At 39.2% G+C, this 25,000-nt stretch overlaps 1 protein-coding gene and 1 long non-coding RNA gene across 2 annotated transcripts; one reads left to right on the plus strand and one right to left on the minus strand.

The window, feature by feature from the left end:
- Window positions 1-937: 937 nt before the first annotated feature.
- Window positions 938-24,512, minus strand: LOC105693040 (pyrokinin-1 receptor-like). The gene is made up of 3 exons (XM_012412688.3): window positions 18,988-24,512; window positions 5,894-6,120; window positions 938-3,755 (listed from the first exon to the last, which is right to left on the minus strand). The coding sequence occupies exons 1-3, from the start codon at window positions 19,841-19,843 to the stop codon at window positions 2,865-2,867; spliced, it is 1,974 nt and encodes a 657-aa protein (XP_012268111.2). The 5' UTR covers window positions 19,844-24,512; the 3' UTR covers window positions 938-2,864.
- Window positions 6,566-18,258, plus strand: LOC125501513. Its single transcript, XR_007279103.1, has 3 exons — window positions 6,566-8,301; window positions 10,983-12,102; window positions 18,118-18,258. It is a non-coding gene; the product is annotated as an uncharacterized LOC125501513 (long non-coding RNA).
- Window positions 24,513-25,000: the final 488 nt, after the last annotated feature.

The raw sequence follows: 25,000 nt of genomic DNA on the forward strand, positions 1-25,000 counted from the left end.
TTCAATTGAATACGCACACATATATTTATATGCATAGGGATAGCGGGGCAAAATGGGGTACCCAAAAAATTTTGCAAAAATTTCTCTTAAACGATCGAAGAGGAGTTCAAACATCGTTCTGGATTAGAATTTTGTTTTTTCTTCTTCACAGTTTCCTTAAGTACCCCGTTTTGCCCCGCCCTTCCCTACATACGATATACTTATGTATGTGTCCAGGTAAGATGTGTAGGAATTTTCAACAAGCGACTCCGCATATACAGCCTGGTTGCTACGTAATTGAGTAAATCTGTCAGTTTTCAAGGGGTTTCTGGCGAAAGGTTCTTCGAATTTGCTGAAATGTTTGTACTCGGTACTTTCAAGTGCCTTGAGAAATATTGTCGCAGTCAAAATTTCAGCCCTATAGCCTCAGCCCGTAGAGACGAGACGAGCCGTTCAAAGGTTTGAAATTAACTGTGTTCGGAGCTTTTCAAAAAAATTATGGTTCACCGAAACTATCATAACTAATAGAGTTAGTCAATTAGTCCAAATCACTAAGGTGAATGGAATAATTAAGGGAGTAGCGATGGTTCCAAAACGTGAATATATATACCTTTACGTATACACGTGGTACGTATCAAATCTCAGAGGGATCAACGCGAAATAGGTGGGAAGCGCTAATGAGCAGCGAGTAATTAGCAATTAGCAAATGCAAATAATAACAAAAGATAAGATCTCGGAAAATAGACGCTGCAGCATCGCGGACCCGAACACCAACACACCAACATGCACGACGGATGAAGGGAAGATGTGACGTGTTTCTCAAAATTACTATGTTCGTCGACGTAAACTTGTTCAAGAATTTCGATAATTCGTAACTCCGCGCAAGCGTTACGCGGAATAAACCGCGTGAGAATCTACAAATGACGGTGGGTTTTTGTTCGTACGAATATAAAAGAGAAAAGAATAAAACGTACTTTATTCATAACTATATGTATAGTAGTTCAATATTAAATATTAATTACAGTGTGTACTCATGTGTTTACAGAAATTTGTTGATTACACGATCTATATTTATAGGTATTATACACACACACATATATAGATAATACATATAGTATATATTTACACGTATATTACTTCTAGTTTGGTAATGAAACTTTTTCTAAACAAATCATTTCACAATTAACGTGTAACATAATATCACAGAATTCCTTAAATTTCCTACATCTTTTGCGTATATATTATTTGGATTTTACAGTTGAATGTATGTACATAATTTATAATATGGTCACTTTTCAGCCGTCCAGATTCTACCGTTATGCACTTCGTGTATACCTATATACGCTAATTGATTCGCTTCAGAAATTAATAGACGTCTAAATAGCCAACTTAAAAGTCTAAATTGTTCGTTGTTTGCTAGAATAGTTTGCCTCATCATGGACTTCAATTATTCCATAGTTTGTTTTGTTTTTTGTTTTTTTTTTATTTTTAATTACAATAGAAAAAAAAATGGTAAAACTATATATTTCATCCAGCGAGCATATATGCATATTGGTCATTGCGTAATCGCGTACATTAAAAAGTAGAACTACTCACATAGGTATGTGTAGATGAATTCAGTCTAAAACTACATGCGAACTGCGAACATTTTTGTATATCTTCGTCCGTCGTCTATGTACGAGTATAGGTAATTTAATTGAATATTGTTCGGATTCATTCTTTCAAGGGTATATTACGAGCCACTGACGATTTGAAATTAATACGTAATGGGTAATGTAGATGGAATATAGTATATATTTATGATTATATTTCGTTTAGTTTTTCTTCTCTTCATTTTACTTTTTGTAAATTTATCGCAATCCTAATTAAATACCGCGTACGGCAGATGATGACTACGCATTATAAACCGTCGATTCATTTGAACAATTTCGCAGCTATATATATCGGCGTGCTTTGATTGTTCACAACAATGTGTACAGAACTCCTATACATACGACTCGTTATATAAAATTATCTTACATAATATACAAACAATTAGTTCGAGGATATCGTATATTTGTTACAAATTACGCTCACGATTTTTCCACACGGACATATGTCGAAGTAACCTCGTATTCGTCGTGAAAACAACGAAGAGAGAAAAAAAAAAAAAAAAATTAAAAATAAACTAGAATCGTCAATAATTACCTATTGCTGAAAACAACTAGAGGAAGTGATTAAAAATTCAGTAAATATTATTTCATTCGATGTTTTTCTATCGCGGACAATATAAATGACCACTTTGGCTGACTTCCGAACTTTCATACGTATGATACGATCATGAATTTTACACCGATAAAATAATCTTATTACTCTTTGTATAAAATGCAAAGAATATCAGTATCAATGTCATGAAATTTTGCATTTCTTTCCCACGATTAAAGTAGAAAAAGTAATAATCGCGATAGCGCATGTGTTATCACTGCACCTACATGTAACGTAGGGTTTTGAGCAATTGAAAATGAAAATAATTTTTGAACAGTAGTTTGGCCGAGTGACAATAATAATAATAATAGTGATAGTAATACTAACAGTAATGGTAATAGTAATAATAGCAGTAATAAAAATAGTAGTAGAAGTAGTGACAGTAACCATAATGATAATAATGATAATAATGATAATAATAATATATTCAAGACAAATCATAGATTCTCGTTTACGTCGTAATAAATTTCACGATGTCCGGTGAAATATAAATCCGAACGTTTTAACGATTTGAGAGTTTATTTTACGTCCGAAAATAAAACGGCGCGGTGATCTGTACCCAGCGCGATTTCTAAACAAATCGTTAAACCACACCCTGGATCGATCAGTTATCGGGGGAAGGTTGTGCTTCAAATTTTCGTCTAACCGTTTTCCGAAACTCTCATCTCGTTCTGAATCTCACGGTTCCGTATCTCTTCCATGTAAGCCGAAAGCTCCTCGTCCATAGCCCTGCGATCAACGTCCCTCAGACTAGTGTTGCTGATGTCGCAAGCTGTCATAGAATATTCCTCGGGATTCACCTGAACGTCGATTATCATATTCTCGATCGGACCGGATGGCGAGGAAGTCATTCGTCGATTAGTAGCCAATGGCTTCCTCCTATTGGACAACCACTTCAATAAATTCCACCACCTGCTCGTGAACCTCGCCTTGCCGTTCGGACGATAAATTATCGCGGTCCCCTTGACTTTGACGGCTTCCAGGCTCACCGGGCTGTCCGGCGTCCGCGGATATCTAACGGCGATCAATTCGTCGTCGTTTTGTTTTTGGTGGCCGTTGTTAGACGCGAAACTTCCCCGGTTGGTCGACCAACGACCTCCGCGGTAGTGGTAACCGTGAACGGATCTGTTGCTGCTGCAGGTTTCCGAATATTTCATGTCCGTACTGCTGCCGATTTCCGTACTCAAAGTACGACGCGACGATGATCGTTTACCACCGTACGACGTCACCCGCTGATGCGATGACTCGTTAGATGGATTTTTCGACACGATTCCTCCGCCTCCCTCTTCGATCGGGCTGCCGCCGATCCTGCCGCAACCGCCTCCCGAGACGCTTTGCTGCACACTGTCCTCTCTGATCGATTGTGAATTTCCCGAACAATCTGTGCTCTCCTGATGACCTCCCATTCCACCATTTCTACATGCGAAGATCCCATTGGCTCGCTGTTGCGAACGTGACAGGGTTGAGTATGAACGACGTTGTCCGCGACGCCCTTTGAAAGCCCCGATCCTGCAACAGCGTCCCAATGTCTCCTGAAAAAAAATACCTGCATTTGTATTAATCGGAAGATTTTTCGACCGCCGACGATAATCGTGGAGAGAGAGAGAGAGAGTGTCTTGGGTCGCGGAAAAATTGGCCCCTCGAAAAATTGATGTGCGCACCGCGATCGGAATTCGTCTTATCAAAGTTAGAAAACAGTTTTAAGTAAGATCCTTTCGAGTGAGAACGGATTATCGGTTACACCCTAAGTAAAGCGGAACGCGATCGTTTGGTACGCTATAGTCTATACCGGCAAAGAGTATAATCTTATTCGGTTGTGTAAACTCGGATAGTATACGCGTTGCCCGTAAACTTCTGCTCGAATGAATTAATCGATTATCTTCCGAATTACTTTGACTCAGGTTGACTGGATTGTAATTCTATTTTTGTAACGAACTGCGAGCCGCACGATAAATCCCGGATTCTATTACGCTCTAAAAATATAACGAATTACAATTGTTATCGGTATTCAAATTTTTTTCTTCTTCAAAACCGCGCTGATCGAACGAATCTATGCGAAACTTCGAAGTGGTACACGACATTTGAATCGCACGAATTTACGCTTATTGTTAGAACAACGACGCGATCAAAAGTTCTACATTTCTTTTCACGTTTCGCGTGGGACGGGGGAAAGGAGATCATTAAAAATCAGCGTCTCGATTTCCCCCGTATCGTTATTGTTTATCTCAACGCCGGCGGGTTCAATAAACAACGAGTCGATGTTATTTACGGTCGGGTGTTGAAAAAAAAAAATTTCTTTTTTTTTTTTTTCTCTTACAAGAACCTCGTGCTTCTTTATTGCCACGGAGGGGTGAAATTCGATGAATAGATGGACATTTTCACGAGCAAACTTTTCAGGTATTATACGTATCCGTATATAGCGCTAATCTATATAGCGGGCAATTTCTAATTATTTCAGTCGCAAAAAATTATTGACACTGGGTAATATAGCTGCGGTATCTTTTGCATGCCTAATAACATCACAGAGCGTATACGTATTTATATATATATATAACGTCGATATACGATATACGGTCGTCCCCTGTAGGGTAGTTCGTAACTACCTGTCATCGAATCATATTCAAGTACGGCGTAAAAAATGAAGACACTCGCAGAGACGTTATGGGAAAGAAAAAAACTGGGTCAAACTTTCAGGTGATCAACGGGGGGGGGGGAGTTTGTCGCGAATAAGATATCTGTAAAAATAACAACCATCGACGGATCTCGTTAACGAGTACGGAACATTAATTTAATTCTCCTATTTTTTCTCTCGCACAACCGATGAAAGCGCGTGCGAGCGGGACGAGGGCAAAAAAATTTTCTATAGGCTTCGATCGTTGCGAAATTAAAAGCAGAAAATAAGAAAGAAAAACAAAAAACAAAAAAGTTACGCCCTGGCGAACTAAAACTTCGTAATGAATATCGGCGTTTCGATTCAGCGCTTTTCTTTTTTCGTTAGATTTATTACTTGACCAATATAATATAAGTTTAGCGAAATAAATTCTACATTATTCATTATATTCGCATGCGGAGTAATTCCTATTCTATATACATACAAAAAGTTTACGGTATATCTGGAACGCATGCATGATAAGCTTTTTCTTTTCTTTCATTCGATTCGTGTTATTTCTGCTTTGGCAAAAGCAAACGATTTAAAAAAAAAATCAAAAAAAAAAGAACACAAACTCACTTCGTCATTAATTTTTTCTCTTTTTTTGTTTCTCAGATCTCACCAAAGATCGATCGTTTCGGTATTTTAGTCATGAGGTAATTTTGTGTCTTCGAAGGTCAACCTGCACCCTTGCGGTCATTGCTTCGTTTGTGTATTTCTGGATCCAGAGAATAGAAAGGTACGTGTAACTAATTCTCCTCGATTCGTTTTTTTCTTTCTTTCATTTTTTGGTTTCTCTATTTTTTTCATTCATTTTTTCTACCCGTATAGTCGGGAACAAACTAGGAGAAGGACCTGCAGTGATTCAAGCCCTAAAAAAATATGGAACATATTTTTTCTTTCTAACGTGTGCAATGTTATTCCACATTCCATAAACAATAACAGATATGTCTGAGAGTAATCGTGTGTAAGTAAGGTGGAACATCGAAACGAATTTTGTTTCACTTGTTCGGGACTCACCATGAACGCTTCGCGAAATTTGTTCGACATTATGTTGTACAAAATTGGATTAATCGTCGTGGAAACGTAGTAAAGGACACCGGATACGTAGGTGAAAAGTAGGTAGAGAAATTCCATCCAAGGACTGTTCGAACTGACGTGATCGACGGTACTCGTACCCCAGATAGCGATCAATCTCTGCACGTGAAACGGCGCCCAGCAAATGAAGAACGCCACCACAACGGCAACTGCAACATAATAAACTTGTGATTACAAAAAACGAAGAGAACAAAAATCAAATTATCGCGCGGTAGGATGTGGATTTATCAAAGGTTCGCTCGAATACGACGTCGTTCGTATCGTGGTTTGATAACGTGTACTCAGCGGTTTATCCCCGATGTATTTGACACCGTGCAATTATATTTTTCAATCGAATGAATATTATTCTCCTTAGGTTTTTTTTTTTTTTTTTTTCTTATGATAATGTACTTCGCGGTAAATATTCGCCGGATTTCCTTGACCGCATGGCTCACATTCATTAACAACTTGGGAAGCGAGGAGTGAGAAAAAAAAAAAAATGTAAGAAAAAAAAAAATAGAGAAAAAAAGCGAAAGACGGAAACAACAAAATGACGAAATTTTCAGTGTCACAGGTGCCACGACCGCAACGAGGTACGTACATACATACCTGTTATGCAACAAAATGAAGAGTCGTTGCGAAATATCGATCTGACGAAAGTTAAGTATCGTGGATTAAAAATTATCGAACACACACGTGCATACGTTACTCGTCTGCTTCGTATCAATTATTCAGTTCATACTTAGCCGAGGCACTCCCGACATCATATTACATACTTGGTGGGCTTGAGCATCCAAATACGTTACACCGCAGCTTTAAATTTCAATAATGAACGAGAAACTTAAAGCACCAGCCATGCCCGAGTACACGGGTTTGCGAGTAGGTGGTAAACGATCATAAAAAATTAAAAAAAAAAAAAATCAAAATAAATGAAAAACATTGAAAAAAAAAAAAAAACGAATACAAATAAACAAAGTAACTACGATATGGCAGCTGATGGTCATCCGGAGGTAGGGCTGTACCCAACGCGTTCAAAGAAAAACGACCGTCGCGTATCGCTCAAGGCGCAAGAAAAAAGAAAAACAAAAAAAAAAAAAAAGAAGCAATAAAAAAAAATACGTCTGGAGTCTCTCGCCTAGTACGGAGATTGTCCAGGCTGATGTCGAGTGTTACGTATTATACCCACTGTGCCCATCCGTGATGTATGTGTCTACCGTGTTTATTGTATAGGAACTGTACCTACTTGACCTCTCATACTGTATATATATGACATCTATCAAAGTTTCAATGCATCAAAAAGATTGAACGATTATAATTGATATGAAATTCGCGTTGAACTTACGCACGAATATACTGTGATTATAAAATCGGGTGTCGGAGATTGCTCGATACCGTCCTAACGAAGAATAATTATGAAAGCACCATAAAAATGAGCAGCAACAACCGCGCGGGGCTGCTAATGGACTTATAATTCGATCTCATAAATATGCATCGATCTCCGCAGTATGTATACCTATACAATTCATTATGTAGCTACCGTATACCATCGATTTGTTTAGAGGCATGTTACGTCGCTGAAGGCGCACGAGTCTTTTCTTTAGTTTTTAGTTTTTGTATCGCTTACGATGCGTCCCCAGCGGATATGAAATCACGAGGATCGAGAGAACGCCATCTTTGAATTTTAAATTCATCGGAAATTCCGAAGACCTTTACATGGGATATTCTTAAAACACTCCAAGGGGCTGACGATTACCTTGAGAAAGAACCTCATTTATCTGTCATTTCGTCACACTAAATTGTTCTACTTAGATTGCGATCGCAGCGTCGCCTTCCATTTCGGCACCTGAATTCCGACGATACAATGTCAACAAATGTCAATGAACGAAGTCCAGATCTTCAATACTTTGCACAGGTGGTTACACCTTCCGATCGTACGTATGTACAAGTGTAGCGTTGGTGTTTAGCCTTTTCGCAAGACATACAGGTAATTCATTATACGGTACCAAAAATTCTGAATACCTCGTAATACCCACATTCGGGTATCACCTTGAATTTTTTTTCTTTCTCCGATCATTCCGTTATTTTTTAAAAAAATGGTAACTGTAAATAAATCTTTTGACAAGTATTCTACACGTCGTTGCGTCGCCTAACTTTGCGCAGCAGAATCTTTTCGAATATCGCAGGACTAATCAGTACATACGAGTACGGAACATACGAATGAGAAAATTGAGGTGCTTTTTACGCGCTTCGATGAACATCATAATTGGCATAAAACGGTCGCCCTTGTTGACGCGATTGTGTAACAAAACAGCGTAGCGGAGTTCCCGACGCGTACCTTTCCATTCGACACGGTGAGTTAGCGGAAGTTGAAAAAGTGACATGAAAAATACAAATAAAAAAAAAAAAAAAAAAAAAAAAAAAAAAGAAAAAAAACGACGGAAAATAATTTGAATAAAAAGCGTACAAGATAAATGACGGAGCTGTGCGTCTCTACAAGAGTTGTTGCATACACGTAGATTTACACACATCGCCGACTATTATGCGAATATCATCATATTTGTCAGGTTTGATCATCGTTAACTTGAGCTCATAATTGTGAGGCGCGATACCGATCAGCGTTTTCAAGTAACGCGGATGGTATGCAGGTATCGACTTCTCGTTCGATTAATTCATTGAAAACTTCGTACGGGCGTTGAATAAAATGTGTACCGAATTTGTGATTACATTCAAATTTTTCGTAAGGATAATTTCGTTCGATCGCATTCAGACGATTCGGGAGCGCGATTCAACCGTGGCGACCCGCATATAAATAATTGTTGGCGCGCGTGTTTCCTTGGGCCGAAAAGTTCATCGACAAGTGGAACGAGTCGATAGCACGATTTCGTTAACGGGCGATGCTGGGTTGTTTTTGAGAAAAAAAACAAAAAAAATCATCGACGAATGCAACAAAAACTCTTCGAAGAAAAAAAACAACAAATAAAAATTCTCACCGACGCCACAGGCTCGTTAATTATAAATATGACAAATGGCGACAGCTCCTTCTTTTACGAAGGTTCAAAATTTTCGACGATTCGATTTGCTATACATATATGCATGTAGTTATATAGGTATATGCGAATACCTAATCTCAATGATACTGGACGTAATAAGTTTTTTTTTTTTTTTTTTTCAATTCGCAACATCAATATATTCATACGGTTTTCGAAAATTCCCAACTTTTTTTTCTCTCTTCTTTTGACGTGATTTTTTTCTGATTTTTTTCTTTTTTCTTTTTTCTCTTATCTTGCGCGGTCGATTCATTCGTTAGGAAGGAGTTTCGAATTCTTTAAAGAATGATTGACAAGCGTACGGTGTGATAAAGTGTCTTGCAAACTTGATTAACCAGGAATAACGACCTTTATCGTGAATACGGGTATTTCGCAAAAACGTTCGTGAAATTTGATCGCGATCATTTTTCACGATGTACAAAGAAAACATGCAGCCCGCAGGAATGTATTACAATATAAACGAAGTGTGAGAGACAGTTGTTGGCAAAAGGGTAACAGGTCGACGAATGATTTATTGTTTCATTTCCACGATTCATTCAAACGTATTCTGCATATATTATGTATAGGATATAAGGTATATTATAAACACATATAAAAATATTTTGCGTATATTAAGGAGAAACTTGTGCGTTCCCTGCATTTTTCCGCTTAACGAAACGATCAATTCTTTTCTTCATTCCACTCATTAATCAATAATATTCCGAACCTCGACCGGCCGCAGGAACTGCAACGATGCCTTCTTGTTAAAAATTAAAATCTCGATAATTGGAAACGCAGCAGATGTTGCTACTCCGAATAGGATCTGGTTGATTCGAATCGTGATTCCTCCGATGATTTCAAGCATAATTCAATGTGATTTCGCGAGACGTGTTTTATGTATATTCATGTACCTACATAGAATATTAAGCGATATTCACGACAATATCTCAGCACAGATATATGATCTGAGGGAATACGACACCTGACAAATGAAGATGAGGAATTATATCCGCTTGAAGGTTCATTAAAAATTTATTTCATCAATTCCCCAAAGAGCTGATATTCCGTAGCTTACGCGAATATATACGTGTTGTTAGCAAAATATTTCAGAAAAATTATTCCCTAGATTATTCAAAAACCCGTGTATAATAACATCACATCCTGGTCAAACCGCGGTAAGACCGTACCCGAATTATGTTGAGAAATTAAGATCTTCCCCTTGATTAATCGCAATGGTAATCAAATAATTTTTGATTATCATTAATTCGCTGACAAAAGTCAAGCGCGGGTTTTGCCTCGAGAAAAATCAACGTACCTATAATGAGTCATCGTCGGTCGTTGATACACTGGGTGTATAATTTCATACAGTATTTTTAACTGAAAACAACTTTCTTTTTTCTCTATTTTATCACTGCGGAATTTGTTTATTGATTGTAAAACAAAAAAAAAAAAAAAAAAACAAGGAAATAGAAACTCGTCGAATGTATGCGAGCAAAAAACAAAGGATGGATTAATTTTTAGTTGCCATGTATACGTATAGTTCCGGTGATTAATTTCTCTTCTGTTCTCAATTTACAATCGTTTTTCATCAATTAAAATTTATTTCATTTCTATCTGTTGGGCGTCGAAATAGTTGATAGATTGGGAAAAAAACGAATCAAAAAATGAAAAAAAGGTCCAAAATAAAATTAATCAAAAAGGGAATTCCGTGCGCGGTTCGTGAAAATGTATTATTCGCAGAACAAGATTTATTTCAGTTTTCAAAGTTTTTCAAAATATGTGTAGAGGTATAATGTTGTAAGTACGGTATATCCGCATAGGATGTAAACTCGAGAAACAATTGTCCGAAAAGTTTTTTTTGTCACAAACGATATTCTCGTTGATTTATGTTCCGAGTGTTGAATAATCGGTTCAGAATATCAATCATCAATGTTGTTTGCGAAGGTATACCAGTTATAAAAACTGTTTTTTAATATTTTGTCTTTTTTGTCTATTTCTTTTTCTAGGCAAAGTAAACAACAAGAAACGGCATAAGGAATTCCCCTCATTTGATGTTCGACTCCTTATGACTCGTCGGAATTTAATCATCAGAATTATATTAATAACATATAACTATAATTTTAAATCTTCAGCGTGGCAAAATTGAGGTTATCGCAGTATTGGGGAGATGAGCAGAAGAAAAAAAAAAAAAAAAAACGAAATATTGAGGCAGAAAAAACTTGAGAATAAATAAAATAGACAGACAATTCGATCGTGTTACCAACGTTTTTGTTCTCGTGGGAAAACCGAAGATGTACGAAAAATTTTTCCAACCAACAATAAAATCAACTATAATATAACAGCGAAACGGTGAGTCCGTTATGACGAATAAACATGTACCGGGTTTCTACCCTCCCCCATTAATATACGTGGGTGTAATTTGACGAGGTGTTCCTGATGCTGACGATGAAACCCACGTGCGTACGTCTCATGCCTAGGTTGAAATTTTGTTTGCAACTCGCCTGTACATACATGGGGTGATCGAGTTCGATTCGACCACCCTCCGGGCTTTCCCCCCCCCCCCCCCCTCTCCCTCCGCCACCGGATTCTATTAAAATTGTTCGTCGATTAATTTTATCCCGATTCGAATGAACGCGACATTGTTTTTCCAACACCACCACCGATCTAATTAATTTTGAAAATCCGGTGGCTTTAGAAATGAGAAAATTGGAGAAAGAAAAAAATCACACGTTCCTATATACGACCCTCCCCCCGTCCTCTACAAATTATCGCTTGAATTAAAAATTCTCTGGTTTCGAAAGTTGCCAGAGTTTTGAAAATCAATTACATCACGCGGACTGTCGAACGAGTCGTTTAAAAAGATCGAAAAGAATTTTTCGTTTTCATTTTATCGAGTGTACACGAAGATCCGTTATCAGTTTCAGTTTCATTGGATGAAATAAAGGGAGAAGAGAAGAGCGGAAAATTTGTTATAATAAATTTGGGACAAATTCGATTCGATGGCCGCGAATAGAAATCGCTCATTTGCGCCCACGTCAGTGCAGCGTTACATTCGATGCGGGATAAACGGCCATCGAACGATATAAATCCTTGTGCACAGCCTGCACAGCACATCAACTCGCTACGGTACGTGCATATAACTGTATACGTAGCTATACGCCCACTACTATGCGTGACAATTACATTTCAACGTTCTCGGTGTGCCTGAGCGAACGGATGAATTCTGATAGAACACCTCGATGTGTGCATGGCTCAGTGAACTACAATTACAGTCTCTGGAATCTGATAGTATAAACGACGTCTGTAGCCTTGCCAAAGGTCGCTGTAAAAATCCCAGATCTCCGGCACACGGTATATTCAACGTACGTATATCCACAGACCGCGCATTGTATACGATTAATTATCGATATAATGCAAAATCACGGTATCGACGGCTGCACATCGCTCGGAGAACAACATCGTATAATGTCGTGAAAATTTGTAATTCCGATGTACAATACCATTTGAAGTGCGATATTATACGCGCTGCACAGAGAACCATCTGCCATAGGATCATATCCCGCAAGTTCTGAGTGCCGGGTGAAAAAAAAATTACGAACAAAAATCGAGATATAAAGAAGAAGAAGAAGAAGAAGAAGCAGAAGAAGAAAAAAAAAGCGGCGCGCTCCGGCGTAAGGGAGTCTGCAAAAAAGAAGTTTGGCGAAAAATTTTTCGTCCCCTTTACCCCAAGAGGTATAAAGAAAGTTGTGGAGTGTTATTTTCAATAATCTAAGATACAGAAAAACGTGAAAGTGTTGGAATAAGCGCGGGGAGCAAAAAAATCCTGATGAAAATTCCACATGGAATGCGGGTCTCGACCTTCCGTATTATAAACTTTTTCTTCTACTTTCTTTTCATTCGTGTCGCGGTCGATTAGCCGTACAGAATATTACGAAATTACGTCGATCTTTTGGAATCCCCTTGCGTCGGCTGCTCCGAGAGTCGGGTGGGAATTTTTTTCGGGATCAAGTTCTCGCGATACACGACGACTCGCCCGACTCCGCGCTTTCGAGCGACTTAATTCACCGATGTATTATACGTATATCGTTCGTGAACGAGTTTCCGAATGAATGAAATTAAATCGGTACAATTGATCCGTGAAAGTTCAACGTGATGTACACCCGTTTACGGCGGGCGCCGGGAAGATTATATGGACATCGGAAATCCGTCGACATACAGGTATAACAATATATATATACTCCATTCTAAAAGCGGCCACCTGTTATCGAAAGCTGACGTCCAGGTGGGTAGAATTCAGAGTCCGGGTCTGACTCGGATTTCTACATCTTCATCGCGTCGGCTGGTTTGGTCCAGATGTAATTATTCGCATACTTTGCGCACACGGTAGCGTGCATGTATCGTCGCGTGAATATGTTTCGTACGTATAATACGTTGGAATGAAGAGACATATATGTACATATATGTATATCGAATTTCAGGCAGAGTGACGAAATTCAATTGCTTTCTATCCAAATCTGCAATGGAGCAAACTTTCGACAAGCTCGATAACTCGAGAAACTTGTGACAACTGTCTCCAAAGAGCTGCCGACGACGATTGTACTGACGTAATTTGTAGGTAACTCTGCAAACGTAATCGCCGAATTCGATACACCGTCTTTCGTGCGATGGGAGGAAATGAGAGGAGAAGAAAAAAAAAAAGGAGTGAAAATCACATTAGGAATGCCACGTGCAGTGATACACGTACATATTCATTCGGGCGATATATGTATACGGGTGTATAATAATAATCGATCGTCATTGATAAAGATATAAATTGAATAGTAATTCCTCGGAAACCGAGCGTATGAGTGTGATAACGGTTGAATTTATTTCGATTACGTTCGGTCGAATTTGATCGTCGATTTTTGATTCATGATTGTCGCGTTGAATGAAATAAAAAAAAAAAAAAAAAAAAACAAATGAGAAGGGAGAAAAATCGTGAGCGTTTATCGTTCCGCGAAATATTTTAATACAATTTACGAAATTTCAAAGTTGTATTTTGAACCCATACGTATACGTATATATTTTCGATCACGTTTAGGTATATTTTTTTAAAAGTTCATCGTTACACGTGACCTCGTCAAATTATACGGCATAAAAGACAATGCAAAATTCACGTATGAATCTTTAATAAACTTTTCAACTTCGAGAGTCATCGTTGGTAATTCAATAGAGCTACGTTTAATTGCAACCTCGAATCGTATGCCATGTGAAATTTCAACCATCCCACCTGAAATCATGATCTTACGATTCGGAGTTTGATTCTTATTAGATGATGTACGTCGAATGAAGAAAAAGGATAGAAAATCGAATCGCTATTTATCTCGCATCTACATTCAGCACGCGATATATTTTCCCACGTGCACGACGGAATTACGTATACATATATCTGCGAACGCGATCAGCACTGAATCACCGCGTTTATAATTACGCGTACATTAGATTCACCTTTGAAGGACCGGCAAAAATTTTCGGTTACCCCCAAGCTCACGTATTCAATTCAATTATATCAGAAAACGTATTCACCCCAAAATGACAGATGGCGAAAAAAGTTTGCGCAAATTAAAAATTCTGTAGCGTTCCGGGTCGATATACAGCTTTCCCTACTACTTTTCAACCGAAATTTCACATTTCAAATCCCGCCACTACGAAGGTTAATTCGTCACGGGAAAATAATCTTCGAAGCTCGAGCGCTTTCATCTCGAGTTTGTGCACTACGCCTTTATTTATACTGGTATTGTTATGGGGTCGTTGAAACTTCAGTAATGAGAGAAAAGAAGGAAAAGAGATTACACACCGCGGCGCGTTTTTCTTTAAAGAGACCATATTGCCTGTACACCTCGAAGATGAAGGAAAAAAAAAGTATAATTAACGAGCTGTATAATTTGATAAATATTACCAGATGCACCTGCAGCAGAAGCTAGGCTCCCAGTTGACTATACGCTGGTATAATTTAATGTAAATTTTATATTGCAATTTTCCGCCATAATTTTCCTTTTTTTTTCACCTCTCTCTCTCTCTGTTTATCTACCCATCCATCTCTCTCAGTTTCCGTTTCGTACAACGCAATAGACGGTTTGTGAAAATAAATTGAATGAATCAAAAGAGGGCTGAAGAGATTTATCGGAGAAAAAAAAGGTGATTTAACATGTTAACTCTGACTTATTAGCGATACGCGAAACCGTCTTGTGCTGTTGCAACAGTTTTAATTAACCGCGGAGAAAAATTGATCGCCGATGCATTCGACCTTGGTTTCCATAATTACGTGTAGAATGCGTGCGAAATGGACCGTCGTGCCAAATAATAACGAACGATTCATATCTGCGATACCGCAAACGATAAGTGATTCGACCGTATCGCGTGTACGTATTCGTCCGAATGTGATAATATTTGAAACGAAGAGAGAAACCGGTCGCCCATGAGAGCCTACCACCGATTATATCCAAACCAAACGACGGTAGACGAAAGAAAAAAAAAAAAAAAAAAAAACCGTTTACCGCTAATTGCTTCACTTGAGCAAAAATCTCGGTGCTGTCGATATACCGAGGACACACGCGAGCAGGTACACCTGTAACGTATTAATCCGATCATCGTAGTGGAAACGAATTAATGTACTCATATTCGCAGCGTATAAACTTATTCGAAATCGCGGTTGCGAGCGAGATTACGGGAAATACTGAGGTGGGTAGATACATAATTATGAAAATCGTGTCGTGAGTCAAAATTTTCCGAAATGCACAAACAATTATGAGGCGATGTATTATATATATATTGATGTCATATTTTACGCATCGTTCGATTATAATGAGGTATAACACGACTGCGAATGTTATCATAGTTTCATTTAATTCCGGGAAATTTATTTTGTTTTCCGTATCGCCGATTTCGGATCATTCTTCTTTACATCAGCGATGAAAACCGCGATCGTTAATTGATGTAATTAATTTTCGATGTTTTCACCGTTGATTCGAACACCCGCTAAAATAGACCTGAATTATTACCGAGGGAAATGTATAACGCGTATATATACATATGTATATCAATCGCTGCGACGCCGCCTTGAGCCCTGAAAACCCGAAATTCAACGGTAGCTCCCCTGGCACACGAGTTTGTCGCTCATTCAAAATTTTCATCGTCGTTATCTCCGATCCCACGGGGTAATTAACGTCGCTCATATATGACACATTACTTTTTCAGGTTCGGTCATTCGTTCGTTTCGTCGTTGGCGATTCGATCTCGCCCGGGTTCTCCCGGTATGTACATATAGTATATATGTATGTATGTATGACACGTACGGTGGTACACCTATTATTGTAACATTGGGACTGATAGGCTCTTTCTTCGAGTACTCGAACACGTTTACACGATTACATAAGGTGGTAGCTGTACGTATACCTCGTAAAGGTCAGAGTTGATTCTTGACAGGTCCTCTTTCATTATGTGTTACGTTTCATATACTATATTATATACAACTACATAGATCGTCAGCTGCGATTACATAAGCATAGATGTCAATGCGCTCTTTGAGATAAATTTTCTCTCCAGAACGTAAGAAAGTGAATCTGCTTTTATTTCTTCGACTGCAGAACGAAATTCCCTTCAACTGAAACACATCGATCAAATACAAATACGAATGATCCATCATTTCTAACGTTATACGCTTTTTATCGTACACCTATATATATATATATATATATATATATATATACATATATACGTAGATATCACGTGAGTTACGCGAAAAGGACTCGTTTATTGCTAGGGATTTTTCTTTCCCACTTTTCGCCGGCAAATCTAGAGGGCATATACGTATATATCTACCTGTTTCGAGTGATCGATATGAGTTAATTTTTCGGCTTACAAAAACTCGTTTGATTTTATAGTCAAGCGATATTTTGGTGTACGTGAACATTGATTAGAAGGGACTTAATGAAATAAGGGCTGACCGATACAAGGAGATTCCCGTCCCTCATATTTCCGAATTGAAGGAGCGAGTTACATGAATTTTTTGAGAGCGGAACCGGCCACTTCTTGGAACCGAACACTTGCGGGGTAGGAATAAATAATATCAGTTCCGAGAGGCAGAACTAATTCGTTTTGAAGGGATAAAAAAAAAAAGAGGGATCTTTGCTAAGACTTAAAAAGATGAAACAAAGATACGGCCGATACAAAAGCACATCGGTGACCTTCGGTACACGTGGGCATCGAATCAAAAATGAAAAGAAAAGTGAGAAAAAAGCTTCAAAAAATTTTCGTCTTCGTCGTATCACCCAACATTGAAATCGCGAACGGAATGATGTCCGAACTTTTTACACAAAAAATGTAAAACCATCGCCAGATATGTAGGCGCGCAATGATTATATATTTTTCTTCGTAATGAGACCTCCCCCTCCCCCGCGCCCCTCTGTTCAGGGTAAACCTTTTTATAAAAATGAAGCAGAACGCACAACGAAAGGGTTCTTTCATATCGACGCAGAAGCATATTTCGGTGGGTGGAATTTAAATAAAAAATTTTCAGTCGACTTGCGAAAGCTTGCGATCGCAGCGGCGGGAGGAGGGGGGGGATCGGGCTTACGGTCTCATATAATATAGAATAAGATTGATGGCACGATAAAGACTACGGTCAAACTACGCGAGTTGAGCATTTACCTTTAAAAAATGTTTATCATCGTTTCGTGATCTAAATAAATTACCGGAGTAGGTATTAGCATATACCGAAAACACCTCGGCTAAACTCTTTGATGCATTTCGTTTGACGTAAGCCCGTACACAGCAGCTGTCCAATTCTAACAGACGCATTTGAAACTCGCATTACGGTACGGTATATAACGGTTCATGCATCGAACCAACCGAACCGCGAGGGATAATTTATCTCTCGTTTTTCACGCATCCACGTCTCAATCGACCTCTGCAGAGCGCGTTATATTTCCTTGGCTATTCGAGCCTATCGCAAAATGGGTATATTATATTTTTCCGTTACGTCGGGGAATCCAGGGAATGTAAGACGAATCGATCTATTCAATAATTTTGAATCGCCCCGCAGATGTTATTTTCACATATTTCGTATTTTTTTTTTCTCTAACTTTTGCTTTTATTTTGCAGGTGTATATCATCGCGGCGGACTGCCTTTTCGATAATTGCACGATAGCTCGAGGCCGGGTGCCGGCCGGACCTCCACGTGGTCTGCTGTAGTAAGCGTGTGTTGCGCTCATAGCAAAACTGTGTAGAAAACTTGTTTCTGAGCTGGCAAAACTAAATTATTGCTTTTTTTGAAAATAGACTTCGACCAGTTACAACCATAATGAGTCGGTGCGCTGCACATACCTACTTTCGATCCGAATCAACTTGTAGCGGAAAGTATATCTGATCGCGGCAAAGATTTTAATTGCGATATCTGTTTTTTTTTTTTACTATAATCACGTGCCCGTTTGAATTTTCAGGCTGCAACGTCTGCAGTGCGTTGGTTATTTTCGTGATTCGGGTGACATTTTCGTTTTCCTTACTTTCCATTCACCACCCTGCGTATCAATCGGATACCGTAAACGGAATTCTCGCGTTGGGATAACTTCTTTCAAATGTGATACCCGCCACGTCTAGTAATTGGGATGAAAGAAAAGGCATACGTAGAAAATGAATAACAAGAAGAAATAAAAGAATCTCGGAAACATTATACAAAAACTGATAACGACGAACGGAACGGATGCGACGCTCTGCGAGGCAGGTAATCAAATCGCGACTTAGTTCGCGAGTGGAAAAAAACGTTTACAAAAAAATATACGAAAATAACTAGATGTTGCCAACAAAGTTCACAGGACGAGAAACAACAGATGAACGTTTCGGCAGGTTCGTCGATCTTGGCGAAATTTCTCGAATTTTGAACGCCGCAGGTCACTAGGCGAATAAAAAATGGAGTCGGATTTCATGGAACACAAAGATCAACCTCGGAGGACATGTTCGCCTTTGAATTCTTACCCAGCATTTTGAGTACCCTACGGGAGGATCTTCCGGTATGATGTCGGCAGTTTCTGTCCTTTCTAACGAATGGTGTATTTTTGCGACTCCTGCTACAGGAAGTTCCGGAGTCCCTTTTCATCATGTTTGACTTTCTCAGCTTCAATCCGATGAGGGCGTAGAGTACGGTTATCAGAGTCATTGGTACGAGAAAAAATAGGAAAGTCGATAGCTCGAAGGAGTGTTGAACGATTACCGTTTTAAGGGTGCACAACATTATCTCGGTCGTCTCGATCCGGTGTTTGACGATTCCGAATTGAAGGGCTTGCGGTATCGCGAACGAGAGAGCGACCAGCCAAATAATCAGGATCAGCTTTATGGCTCTGGAGAGCTTCGACATTGTGTGGGATAAAAACGGATGACATATAGCGACGTATCTTTCAATGGTGAAGGCTGTGATGGTGAGAACCGTGGCGTTCGTCGATGTTTCCGCGGCCAATCCTCTGAGCACGCAGAAACTCTCGCCGAAAATATAAGGGTACTTGGACCAGACGAGATAAATTTCCGGGGGCAGACCGGAAACCAGTAGCAAAAGATCCGATATCGCCAGACTGAATAGATAGTAATTGGTGGCCGTGTGCATCGATTTGTTCCTCGCTATTACTATGCACGTGCTCACGTTCCCGATTATCCCGGTAAGGAATATCGACGCGTAAATCACGGTGATCGGCACCACCACGTACAAGGCGTCGCGAACCGGTCCGAATATATTCAGAGCGAAATCTTCCTCCGAACCGTTGGACAGTAGCTCGTAATTTTGGGCCGACAAACCCTCCGTCGAATTGACGAGGGCCACATTTTTCGTAGACACTTCCATGATCCGTCGATCTGATTCACTTTGTTACTGATTCATTGCAATCTTCGATTATTTTCGACACATTTTCAATCAGTACACCGCACGGCGAGCAGGCGAGATCCTGCGATTGCAGGGTCCGAAAAGTCCCCGAAAAATGCACCTCACATTTCCGCCGCGCGAAAACAAATTCGTCATCGTCGTACGAACGAACGGAGCGTCGGAAAATAAGGAGATTGAAAAAAACCAAAAAGAAATTTAGGAAACGGTTACTCGTGATCCAAATTTTCGTTGCATTCGTCGAATGTTTTTTCACGACTCTCGTTACATCTCCGCGCTCCACGATACGATAATTCGAACGATGGGACGCCGGTCGAGTTTTCGACGTTCAAATATCGTGTGCACGCTCCGTAACTCGCGGCGTGAATAGGACAACTGCGACGGCGGGAAAAGCGCCGTGGCGAAGGCATCGGGGCAACCGAGGTAAAACGCACGGCGACGACGTGAAGTGGGAACACACGGGACGACGTTCGTGTTCTCGCATCGCGACGCGACGCGGGGCATCCACCGCATTCTGCGCGGCCGCCAAACTTTCAGGATAACATCGAAGCCGAGGAAATAATTTATCGGTACACATCCCGGCGGACATTGTCCATCGAACATCTCGCGATAAAAACTTGTATTCTTCTCTCTCTCTCTCTCTCCTTTCCTTTCGTTTTTCATTCATCCTTATGGTTCGCGGTTTCCGCGGTCGGAATTCCTCTTATTTTTCACCTGTGTATTTTTCCGGTTCATTGATCCGCGTGTCAAAAGTTTCCATCGAAACTCTTATTAATTATTGTTCCGGCGATGGATGTGCCACCGCAATGCTCGAGGCGGAGCTAATTTTGCTAGCGGGAAACTCGATACGCACCGAGAAAAAGAGGAAAATCGATCGATTCTTGAAACCAGATCGTGCGATGGAAAGCCTTTCCAATTACGTTCCCTTCTCCGTCGATGTCGTGACAGAAGCCTCATCGAATTCCTGACACCGTAGCATACAGCGGTAGACAAACTTTGGCCGAAATTGATTTTCCATCAAAATCTCATGTAGTACGTCATTTGTGATTCTCCGCTAGATTTCGTCGCACACGAGCTCCTTGAGCGTGCGTCTTCGCGAGTTTAATTTTAGATCTTAATGAAGCGTTGATTAAAATTGATGTTTCGAAAAAAAAATTTCTACCATTCTATTTCGGCGATGACGTTTCCGAATGTCTCCCTTTTTTTTTCAATTTTCATTTCATTTCACTTCCGCCGACTTTAAAACGTCAATGTAATGAATAATTCATTGAGACGAAAAATATTTTACCGGTGTACTGCAGACGATAAAATGGGATTTCAATCGCGTGGAAAATGGATTGTGAAAATTTTTTCTCCACGGTTGCTTTAGAGAAGAAAAATCGGTTTTTGGATTTCTTAAACGAAAGAATAAAATAATCCCCCTGTGCTCTCGGGTAGTTACCTCCATTTGTTATACAGTTACGCGTGTTTGCTTGCCGTAAACCGTATTAATGTAAATGAAGGTACACCCGGCTGGTAGGTAGGTTTCTCTTTGTTCCTTTTCCGCTCTTTCGAAAACCGAATATACGTCACGTGTAACGTCCGATCTCGTGGTACTCGAGTATCCTGTGCCATTATTTTATGAATGAAAAAGTAAATTTATCAAATAATGTTAAACAAATTTTCCGGAAAATTAGCGCCGTTTACTTTAGAGTTTCGATTCTTTTTTTTTCCTCTTACATGTGTTCAGAGTTTCCGATACGATCCTGTGATAAATCAGAGAAAATTCTGATCCGGAATTCTAACGAGCGCTTCGAAATTCGATAAGTTTATTTCACTTTATTACCGCCGGCTCAACAGGTAGGCTTCGTGAAAATTGAAAGTCGGTGAACTAGGGTTGCGAAAAGCTGAGAGATTACTTTTTTCAGGAATCGCACCGCGTGCACATTCATATTTCGTACGCGATGAAAAGTATAAATTTGCAAAGAAATTGCGGACGATCCAAATGTCGGACAAAACAGTGCACGACCTGAATACAAATCGTCGGCGAGATTGTAAAGTTTAGAAAAACTTCTGCATTTCGGTTTCACCGTCACAGATCATTCTCGAAACAATTACGCATATATTACACCGACTTGTTCCTCGAAACGAGTACCACCAATGGTGTACATACTTTTGTTCCGATTATTTAAAGTCGGACGATTGCATAAATGCGACAAAAATAATATAACTTCTCCTCGTTTTTTTTTTTTTTTTTTTTATATTGGCTAATATAAGATGTAATTCAATAGCTTTACTTTGGAAAGACTTCAATCACGATGTTCGGCCCACATTTCTATGTCTTCCAAAGTTATCTCGACTTCGAGCTTAAAATAAATTGTAACATACGTCATGTCGGCTTAGTGTTTCGAGTGGTCCACAGACTACGTCAAAATTTTCCGTATCAATAAATCATGACCGTGATTTTCTTTTTCCACTTACACATCAGACGAGTCTGTTTTTTGCGTTCATGAAAAAATCATCCCGATAAACTTTGGAAGAAGTTCTTTTTTTTTTTTTTATTTATTTTCAGTTTTCGAGCGGAAATTTACTCTCGAATTTTCTTTCCCGTATTTGACTTTTTATTTTATTTACGCATATCAAGGAACCCTGGGGTATCCGTAGCGTATAAAAAAAGATTCCCTCTGTTTCCGTTCGTCTAACCAAACGATGTACTTTGTGCAAACGACCGCTACGGCCCTCCGACGGAAGTACCTCTGTGTAGCCAAGTCCCGTAGGCTTAGAATAGGTTACCTTGAGGTTACCTAGATCACACGGTTGAACGGAAAGGGTTCGTTGGCTGCGAAATAAAGTTTGTATTGCCCAAGATAATCGCTACCAGTTGCTGATAATAACTCTCGGAATTCCTCTTACATAGATGAAATTTTTGCGATCCTCGCACCCCAGTAATACCGCTCTGGCTTTACGCTGCTCACTCGAAATGTTCAGTAAGCGAATACAATTGAATAACGATATCGAACGAATATCAAATGAAAAACGAGGGAAAACAGAAAACAGACATCGAGTGTTCTACTGCAAATCAGATACGCTAGCAAAAAACTTATTCGTTACAAAAAATTGAGAGAGTCGCTTTGACGTCTCCTCTTTTCTTCAGAAGAACCATCCACCCTTTCAGTCGTTCGTTTTTTGTTTTACCTCATTGAGAAATAAGATCGTTGATATTCTGCGGAGTTTTTTTTTTCCCATCCATGGAATCTTTGGTTTTCATTTTCCTGCAGCTCTCTGGTATTCCGACGAAGCACATTAGAGCAGACATTATGGGTATAGAGCACAGCGGACTGGCTCTGTGGATTTTAATTGGCAAACTCAAGTGTTTCGAACCCTGTAACCTCGGCTGTACACCACCCTCAAATAATTAGGAAGCCTCCCCGTAGCTACGTAACTTCGGGTCCGCATCTCTGGTACGTTGCTCCTGATGTAATTTTTTGCTCGGTTTCTTCCACTCTGTACGCATCACTTGTCCGAGTTATCCCGCTGACGACATTCGTTGGGTAATTCTAGCGGTCAATTGATAGACAACAACAAGAAAAAAAAAAAAAAAAAAAAATAGATAAAAATATAAAGGCGAATAAATGACGCAACCGACTGAGCGAATTAACCCTCTATACGGCTGAGGGCATGCGGGTATATTGATTCGGTGACATTCGGATTATTTTCGTTCGATCAACGAATGTCGATGTAGATTCTCTACAAAATTGCATTTTTCTCCCTTCAGTAGATCGTGCGAACGCACAGCGAAAATGTATTTTCCGGTTGTGAGTGAAGATGAAAATAGGGAATGGGAGGGGCGTGAGAAAATGCGTTTGCGAAGGAGGATTTCGCCATCAGCTGCAGTATATTATAATAAAAACTAAGCTTGTTGAAATGATCCTTGTGCGAGTAACGCGTCTAGCAAAATAGCCCAAGATATCGTTTCCACATGTCTCACTTGTTTATTTTTCGTCTTCTCATTCACCACGAGCCAACGGAACAATCTATAAGAGTTGCGCTTTGACCGACTGACAATTAGAATCAGCTGTTGAATGAGTATCAATATCTTCAGCGCATTTGAATCGAATCGTTAAACACGAACATTTGAGCACATGATCATGAAAAATTGCACCCGCGGGTAAGCAGGACACGAATATGTGCCCCACAAATGCGATAAATCTTGTGTCGCTCGAACGTTGCCAAAAGTCTTTGATATCCGGTTTCAGAAAGCGCGAAAATTTCGGGACTTTGGGGCTTTGCTTCTGTTATTTTGCCGATTTTCGTTTACAAAAATTGAGTATTTTTTTTTTTATCGATCATGCGACTTGTTTGTGGTGTATTTTTAGCTCGGAAATTTGAATTCGTTGGATGAGTCAAGTGGTGACTAAACTTATCGAGATGTCTCAATTGTTTCTACTTTTCGGAGCAACAAATTGGCGACAACTCGAAAATGTGAGGTTTTTCAAAATCAATTGCAATTTTCGAATGCATTTTGACCTCAAGAACACCGATCCGTCAAGTGGATGAATTTAGCTACGAGGAATATTCTTCGAAATAACTTTATTCAGCTGTTTCATTTCATTTTCCGCATGTGTTCTCACCTCTGTTCTATTTTTTTTTTTTTTTTTTTTTAAGAGACAAACGGGCAAGTCACGAAGCAGTTCTGCCTCTCATCTAGAATACAAGACTATCCTCGGTGCATCTACGAAGCCAATCATCATATCTTCGGACTAAATAATTCGTATAAATATGTGATGAGATTACATAGGATTGAACTATAATTGTCTTATTGTTTTTTGTTTTTTTTTTTAGTATAACCAAATTAATAATTCAGTGGTAATTTAAATAAAATTACTATACATATAGGTATACGGATATGTATGTGACTTATTGTTATTATACAGAAGAACGAATGTATCTGGGAGAATCAATCCATAGTAGTTATTACAATTTCCTAATAATCTCACATGTATTTCTAACCCCTGATTTACCAATAAACATGGATCACAATCAATATACGATTTTTTCATCATTATTGATTATATCCTTACATGCCTCATTCACGAATATTCATTGTTAGCAACATTTTACATTATAACGTACGTGATTTCA

This window comes from Athalia rosae, chromosome 6 (genome assembly GCF_917208135.1).
Source record: "Athalia rosae chromosome 6, iyAthRosa1.1, whole genome shotgun sequence".
NCBI lineage: Eukaryota > Metazoa > Arthropoda > Insecta > Hymenoptera > Athaliidae > Athalia > Athalia rosae.